Genomic DNA, 8,897 nt, shown 5'->3' with positions numbered 1-8,897 from the left:
GGACCTTTGGAAGAGCAGGCAATGCTCTTAACCACTGAGCCATCTCTCCAGCCCCTAGCCTCAGCTTCTTGTCAGAACATGAGAGAAATGGCACCTGTTAACACTTAGAAGTTTGGAGTTGCTGGCTTTGGCAGGATATAGCTAACTCCATGACCAGCCTTCTTTATGGGTTTGAACTCCTTGGAAGTCATATTTGTAGACCAGAGAGCAGTTATTTTAGGAAAATGATAAGAGCTGTTGTTGGATTGAAGAATTTAGTAGATTAGAGATGCCACATTCATGGGGGGCAAGCTTTATACCATGTAGTAGCCAGGCTTTGTGGGTTGTGGATCATGAGCCAGGAAAAAAAGGACTCACAAAGATGACCTGTTTCTTGGCTCTGTAGTTACAGGGTCCAACTTCAGTTCTTAAATATGTAGACAGGTAGCCCTGATTTGTTTTTCGTGTTTATGATACATAGGTAAAATCTTTCCCTTTTGTTTTGTTTTTCGAGATGGGCTTTCTCTGTAGCTGTAAGTGTCCTAGAACTCGCTCTGTAGACCAGGCTGGCCTCAAACTCACAAGAGATCCGCCTGCCTTTGCCTCCTGCTGGAACAATCAGGCCTGGCCTTTTTTTTTTTCTTTCTTACTTTAACAGCAACTAAATTATTGCCTAGTAGTTAAAAGTTTTAATAACAAATGTAGTGTAATCCCACTGGCTGATTGATTACAGATTACCCTTCATTTCAGGAGGGTTGATTACAACTCTTAGTGTGAGATAAGCAAGGCTGTGTCAGGTTTGAACTAGAGAGACCTAAAAGCCACCCCAGTGTGTTGAGAAGTGTTTTGAGATTGACTAGGCAGTGAGCATTATCTTCCACAGCCGCTCATCTGAGATAGATAGGAGTATGCATTTTTTAGATCAGCCTCAGTTTATGTACATTGGGGAAGGAACTACAGTTAAACAGTTAACGGTAAGGAATTTGGTATGTTTATGAGTTTAGATAGCTTTATTTTGATTTTAAATTTTATTTTTATTTTATATGGATGAATGTTTTGCCTATAGTATGTCTTTGCACCACATGCTTGCCTAGTGCCCTCTGAGGCCAGAAGAGGACACCAGATCCCCAGGAACTGAAGGTACAGACAGTTAGTTGTGAGCCACCATGTGGGTGCTGGGAACCAAACCCAGGTTCTTGAGAAGAGCCACCAGTGCTCTTAACCACTGAACCATCTCTTCAGCCCCAACTTTATGATAGAGGCTTACTATGAAGCCTTGACTGGCCTAGTATTAGTAGGCTCACTGTATAAACCAGTGTGGACTCAGACTCAAAGACATCCATCCATGTGCCTCTGTCTTCCAAGGAGATTAAAGAAATACACTACCATTTTCAGCCTAGAATGCTTTTACAATGGTCCATGTGTTAGAGATGAGAAATCATTGGGAAAACACTTATTGTGTGCAAGGCCCTGGGTTCAATCTCCAATGCCACAATAAATATGTAAGTAAATAAATAATATGCATACATTCATGCAATTGGTTCCTATGTTCAGATTGGTGACCTGACAGAACATGTTAGTGTTCTCCAAATTTTAGGGTCCTACATCTTTGCTATTGCCCTTTCCCATAGAACAAAGCTCAAAATACTGAAAAGTCAAATTCACTAAACATACTAGGTAGGGAAGCAGAGACAGGTGGGTCTCTGATTTCGAGGCCAAGCCTGGTATATATAGTGAATTTCAGGACAGCCAAGGCTACACAGTGAGACCCTGTCTTAAATAATCATCATCATCATCATCATCATCATCATCATCATCAGTTGTGATTTGAAAGAAAATGGCCCCCAAAGAGTGACACTATTAGGAGGTGTGGCCTTGTTGGAGTAGGTGTGGGGTTTATTTATTTATGCATTCTATGTACGCACATGCTCTGTTCTCATGCACACCAGAAGAGGGCGTCAGATCCCATTACAGATGGTTGTGAGCCACCATGTGGGTGCTGGGAATTGAACTCAGAACCTCTGCAAGAGCAGCCAGTGCTCTTATTGCTGTGCCATCTCTCCAGCCCCATCATCTGAAAATTACTGTGTTTGTTGCTTTTTAGAGACAGGGTTTTTCTGTGGTTTTGGAGCCTGTCCTGGAACTAGCTCTTGTAGACCAGGCTGGTCTCGAACTCACAGAGATCCACCTGCCTCTGCCTCCTGAGTGCTGGGATTAAAGGCGTGCGCCACCACCGCCCGGCTGGAACTAGCTCTTGTAGACCAGACTGGCCTTGAACTCACAGAGATCCACCTGCCTCTGCCTCCTGAGTGCTGGGATTAAAGGCGTGCGCCACCACCGCCCGGCTGGAACTAGCTCTTGTAGACCAGACTGGCCTTGAACTCATAGAGGCCTCTGCCCCCCAAGTATTAAAGGCATAGGCCATCACCACCTGGCTAGGTGTGGTTTTGTTTAGAGGGACTGTGTTACTGTGGAGGTCGGCTATAAAGAGAAACAACACAGAAAAGAGAAACAACAGAATTTCTCTTTGTTGTAGAATCTACTCCGATGAGATGGCACATTCACATTAATATTTTAGGCTAGTCCTTTAGTCTGAAATGTGTTTTATAGTTCTTTTAGTACCGTGTGAAACATCCTGATGAAGAACAGTAGTATTATACTTCTCTTTTTACAGGTGAAGAAGTTGAGGTGCGGAGAGGAGAGAATTAGAAGATCAATGAGCAAGTTAGTGGGGGCCTAAGATTAGACTTGAGGCTTTCTGTAGTACAAATTATAATTGGTGTCAGTAATAAAAACCCAGAGCCAGATATAAGGGTCAGTGTTGAAGGTCAGAGAAGCAGAACAGCCAGCCACTAGCTCCTACCTCGACTTCAGACTGAAAGGGTGGTCCTGTCTCCACAAATCCTTAGACTGGATCCTCAGACTGCATCTCAGCTTCTGTCTCCTCCCACCATATATTCGTCTCCCTGCCCAGCCATATCGCTCCTGTCTCCACCTTCCTGGTGCTAGGATTAAAAGTGTGTGATCACAAGTGTTGGCATTACCTTTGTGTGAGCACTGTTTCTCTTTTAGCCAGACCTTGAACTCACAGAGATCTGTCTGCCTGTCTCCCTAGTGCTGGGATTAAAGGCGTGTGCCACCATTGCCTGGCCTCTATGGCTAATGTGGCTTATCTCTGCACTCTGATCTTCAGACAAACTTTATTTATTAGATCACAAACAAAATATCACTACATTCATCCACTTTTCATTATTGAGGAGCAAATATCTCTTTTGATGAAGGTAGTACAGCCTAAAGGAATTTACAAAGCCAGATGTCCACAGTGCATTCGGTGATAGTTACTCCTATGTATTCTCCGGAGGCAGCCCCTCAATGCTTCTAAAATAGATCCATAGTCTTGCCTGAGTTTTATAATCCAGGAGGAATACCTCTCCTGGAGGAGGTAGTGGCCACAATATGCAGGAAAATGTGATGAAAGGGGTTCAGGAGCCAGACATGTGGCGCACACCTTTTAATCTCTAGTGCTCTGGAGGCAGAGACAGCCCTTTCTGCCCAGGCCGGCCAGGGCTAAGTAGGGAAAAAAGGCTCTGGAAGGCTTGTCGGCTAGAGCCTCTTCTGCAGCACACACAGATGTTTGGCAGTGAGCCACTCCTTCCTGCATGGACTAGAATTCCCTGACTGTGTATGTATACAGACTTGTAGCATGTATGAAGAAGCCTCTAAAGATTTTTTTAAACTAATATTCTGAAAAAATATTCTAGGAAAGAAATTCATTCTGAGAAAGGATGTTCACAGTCTTGACATTCAGGAGTTTGGTGCCAAACCGGGCTACAGAGTTCATTGTGAATTTTTCCTAAGATGTCTGTCATTATTTCTTTTATTTATTTTTCTTCTTTAAGGTTTATTTACTTGTTATGCATAGTTTTCTGCCTGCATATATGCCTGCAGGCCAGAAGAGGGCACCAAATCTCATTACAGATGGTTGTGAGCTACCAAGTGGTCGTGGGGGAATTGAACTCAGGACCACTGACCCATCTCTCCAGTCCCACTTATGCTTGTTTTTCATGCAGGGTTTCTCTGTGTAGCTCTGTCTGCCCTGGAACTCACTCTGTACGTCAATCATGCTGTCCTTGAACTTAAGAGATCCACTTGCCTCTGCTTCCCCCTCCCAGGTGCTGGGATTCAAGTGCACCACCACTGCCTAGCTCACTGTCTTTATATCTTAGTTTGTAGTTTGTATCTTCTCTGCCAGTGCCAATGTTTTGGGTTGTTTGTTTGTTTTGGTGCCAGAGTCTTCCTAGTGCTCTGTTACTGAGTTCCACACCAAGCCTCGTCCGTGTTTAGCTGAAATGGAGAGTCTGCGCAGCTCATGTTGTCACTGCTGCCCATTTGAGGAGCTCCCACTAATTCCTGGAGAGCCAGAGGCTCTTGGTGCCCGAAGGGGGTGTCATCTCCACCCACAGTTAAGGTGCTTTTCTGCTTTACAGGTGTGACTCGGCACATCTGTACCAGTGGAGCAGAACTGTGTTAGCACAGGAAGGAAGGACCAATAATGAAGGGTTCTTTATCTGTTTGGAGCAAACACATTGGCAGAGCTACTTATTGGTAGCTTGAGGAGACTTAAAAGTAGCAGGAAAGTTTGTTAAATCTCTTCCCGGGACATTGCCAAACCTGGTTATATAATAGGCGGTCTGCAGTATTTCTCTAGCCCCAAAACCCTTCTGAACATCAAAGAGAACAAGGTTTTGTTGGTGGTGGTGGGAATGTTTCAGCAGCTCCTGTCAAAAACGTGCCAGTGGATGTCCCCAGCTCTCTGTGAGCAGCATGGGCTATTTGCTGTGCCGAGGGACTTGAGAATAAACACATTGCTACTGTGAAGTAGCTGCAGAGGCAGCCTAGACATTCTCTGTCAAAGTCCATTCTGCTGGCCTCGCACTTGTGAGAAGGGGAAACTCTGGAGAGAGGCCAGCCTGTCTCTAGGCATGCATGGCTCCCCTGAACTCTGCAGTTTTGTTGCAGACATGGAGAGTTTGCGAAACAGTATGTTTCAACCATTGACAGAGGCAGCAGGGTGGGAATCCAGCCTCTTGGGCAAGTTACAGTTAGAGTAAAATGGATTTGGCAGTGGTACCAAGTGCGGCACTCACCTGAGCTTAAAGTGCCTCCGACCAAACCAGATGTGCTAGGTCATAGCTATAATCCCAGCACCTAGGGGTGCTGAGGAAGGAGGAACAAGAATTTGAGGTCCGCTTGGGTTATTTGTTTTGAATTTTTGAGACAAAGTTTCTCTGTGTAACAGCTCTAGCTGTCCTGGAACTCAATTTGTATTGTAGCCCAGGCTGTCCTTGAACTCGGAGACTCCCTGCCCCAGCATCCTTAGTGCTGGGATTAAACAGGTGCGTTGCCATGTCCAGCCTAGATTTTTTTTTTCATTAAAAATAATAATGAAAGTCTTAGGAGGAAGGTGTTTTGTCTTCTTGGTTAAAATTTTAGCACATATGTCCTGCTGTGCGATTTTACTGTAATTTGTTTCCATGGGACTGTTGTGAAGACAGCCAGCCTTTGAAAAGCCTAGGTGGAAACCTGAGGCGTGTCTTCACGTTCGGGATGGAGCCACTCTGAGAGCAGGCCGAGCAAGCTACCCAGACCTGGTATAGGATCTGCTTACTGCCCACGTATGGGTGTTCAAAATTATGCTTAAATAAAATGAAAAACTTATTTCCTGGTACACTCACCGTATCTTTAGCAGACACATGTGATTCGTGGCAGATGTTTTGAGCAGTACAGAGATAGGACATTTTTAACTCTTCATAATGTTCTCTTGAAGCACAACTGAATATAATACCGAAAGAACCTGCGGTCTAAAAGGTTTTCTACTCCTTTTCCTTCCTTCCTTCCTTCCTTCCTTCCTTCCATGGTGAGGAATCTATCTACCTAGGGCTTTGGGCATGCTAAATGAGCCCTCTACCACTGCTCTACGTCCCTTGCTTTGGGGGGATTTTTCTAGAGCAGGGTTGGCAGTTTCTATATAAAACTTCACTGTAGCATAGACATGCCCATTTGTGTTGTTTACCTTTAGCTACATAGTGCCACAGCGGCAGAAGTCTACTAAACATAGTTTGTTTTGGTTGAAACAGGGTTTCTCTGCTGCTTTGGAGCCTGTCCTCTTGTAGACTTGTAGACCAGGCTGGCTTAGAACTCACAGAGATCCGCCTACCAAGTGTTGGGATTAAAGGCGTGTACCACCACTGCCCGGTTTGACAATCCCTTTTTTTATATGTAACATAGGCTTTTTCAACCTTGCCATAAATGTCAGTTTCCTTCAGACATTCTTGTTGTGAATTATTAAAGTATTATAACACTTTAACATCAACTTTGGTTCTTACCCAGTAGGTGTCAGTAGCAACCCACCCTGTTGGGGTGACCAGAAATATTTCCATGTACTCCTAGGTTTGTTCCGTGGGGAACCACAAAATCTCAGGTTGCGAGGCTTGGCAAAACATCCACGTAGGCAGTCATTGTAAAAATAGATCACAGTAAGAACAAGGGAATAGTTTGTGTCCCTTGGGTGTTCCCTTTGGGGACAGGAGTGTTTATATGCAGGGTAGTTGGAGTGGGAAGAGGAATGGAGGCACTTGGGGTGAAGTTCCCTGTTGACAGGCTGAGGCCCTGCCAATAGAAACCACATCATCTCTGAAGTTGGGGAAGTGCAGACTGTGCTTCTTCCTTTATAAAGCACTAGGTAACTGGGCTTTTGTTTTGCCATGTACAGACATCATGTGGGTCTGCTAATAATAATAAGACAAGGGTTAACGTTACCAGTGGGTTGCTTATCTGTCTAGTTATCTATGGTTATAAGTGGTTGTTTAGGTTTCTGTCCTTTTTTTCCCCTTCTCTCCTCCCCTCTCCTTAGAGACAGGGTTTCTCTGTGTGACAGTCCTGGCTGTTCTAGAACTTGCTCTGTAGACCAGGCTGGTGTCATGGCTGCAAGGGGGTGAACTAGCAGGGAATGCAGGAGAGAGCTCACTCTGGCAGCGAAGATGGGAGAGCTGGCAGGCTGACCAACCCTGCAGCTACCAGGCCCAGAACCAGGGTTATGTGTTAGCTCCTCCCAGTATTCACCCCCTCTGTGATCTGCTGGAGCGTGCAGGGAGGGGTGGGCCTGCGGACCCAGGGCTTACACAGGCCCGAAGAGTCCCTGTGAGTGCACAGACCAGAAGCCTCAAACCAAACCAATGATTTTTTGGGGGGATGAATGCCTGTATGTAAAGATGTGTATGGATAAAGGGTTTATTGTGTGACTCACTGTGTCATACTGCAGCTTCCATGATGAACCCTTCTCCTTTTTCCTTTTTTGAGTCTTAGATTTTATTTTGTTTTACTTTAGGGGGTCTGATTTGAGAGGACAGGATGAGTGGGATCGAGAAGCATGGTGTGAAAGGCACAAGGAATAAATAAAATTTAAAAAGATTGCTTAATGCTCTTGTAGAGAACTTAACTATGGTATATCCAACAACCCCTTATCTTTATGGGCACCTGCATGAACGTGATGGCACATAAATTAATGCAGCTTAAAGCACATACACATAGATAAAAATAAAATTTTTAAGTGACCATTCTTGACTACTGAACTCCAGTTCATTAGGTAAAATTGCATGTTCCTAGGAATGAACTGTTTCTGTTTTTTTTTCCTCAGATCTTACCAATATATTTGAGTCCTTCCTGCCCCAGTTGTTGGCCTACCCTAACCCCATAGACCCTCTCAATGGTGATGCTGCAGCCATGTACCTCCACCGACCAGAAGAATACAAGCAAAAAATTAAAGGTAAGGTGGCATGTACTTTTAGTTGGCCATCTAAGGCATACACCTTTAATCCCAGACACTTAGGACCACTTGCATACCGGGATTGGAGTTGGATTAAAAGGAAAATAAGGACCTGTCAAACTTGATCCTCTTCAGTGTGTTCTGCGACTGCCCTGCACGTACAGTCCCTGGCTGGCCTCTTCACCTTGGTCTGTGTTTGAGAACTTGCCTGGTAAGGTGTAGGCGCAGAAAGCAGTACACAGTGTAAGAAAAGCTGAGGTATGGCAGCGTGTCTGCTCCTCCTGTACAGATGACGGCACTGGAGCCTTCATGTTAGGTGCTAATGCACTCATCTGCACAGGACACAGAGCACCCGAATCACCAGTGCTTCCAGAATGCACCTGCCAGCAATGCAGTAAAAGTACGTTAGGGGAGCTTGGGTGCATAGGTTTAAATTCCCCATTAGTTGTACAAGGCTTATGTCACAGGGATACTGGGGGCCGTGTGTTAAATATGTTTCTCATCCTCCCCAGGCCCCTCTGGAGTATTACTGAGTTTTTACTTAAAGCAGAAATGACCTGTAATTCATTTTCTTAGGTCTCGAGTACTTAAAAATTTTAAGAAGAAAAATACAGTTTGAGCCACATAGAATTTTGTTAGGAAACTGCTAAAATTCTGACACTACAGGCACTGTCTGCATGGGTATTATAATAAAGAAGTACTTCTGTATTCTTTTACTCGTTATGCCTCAGCAATATAGTATTACCCTAACTGTAGTGCGGGTCTGCTCTGATCCTACTTACAAAAGGAACCAGACCTGTGTTCATCTTAGGGTAGTAGCTACCCCTCTCTCAGGGACTAACCCTCACTTCCTGTGGTGTCCATGTTGAAGGTCAATTTGCCATTCTTGGTAGTCTGAGATTGTTGTGTCTCTTAGACCTGAGCTCAGCCCTGCTTCTACTGTACTTTTGTATACTGCCTTGCTTTATTTCTCAAATAAATATTTATTTGCTGCCAGGCGGTGGTGGTGCACGCCTTTAATCCCAGCACTCGGGAGGCAGAGGCAGGCGGATCTCTGTGAGTTCGAGACCAGCCTGGTCTACAAGAGCTAGTT

The 8,897-nt window shown here is 44.8% G+C and overlaps 1 protein-coding gene across 2 annotated transcripts in view; it reads left to right on the top strand.

The window, feature by feature from the left end:
- The window catches only part of Ube2h (ubiquitin conjugating enzyme E2 H), an 84,946-nt gene that overhangs the window by 67,596 nt on the left and 8,453 nt on the right, over positions 1 to 8,897 (top strand). For both annotated transcript variants that reach the window (XM_026788566.1, XM_005365769.3), the window contains one exon: positions 7,676 to 7,804. In XM_026788566.1, coding sequence (XP_026644367.1) covers positions 7,676 to 7,804 — 129 coding nt within the window. The remainder of the gene's footprint in view (positions 1 to 7,675; positions 7,805 to 8,897) is intronic.

This window comes from Microtus ochrogaster, unplaced genomic scaffold, assembly GCF_000317375.1.
Source record: "Microtus ochrogaster isolate Prairie Vole_2 unplaced genomic scaffold, MicOch1.0 UNK4, whole genome shotgun sequence".
NCBI classification, from domain to species: Eukaryota; Metazoa; Chordata; class Mammalia; order Rodentia; family Cricetidae; genus Microtus; species Microtus ochrogaster.
Note: the sequence above shows the minus strand (reverse complement) of the source record. Positions and strands in the feature narration are given on the sequence as shown.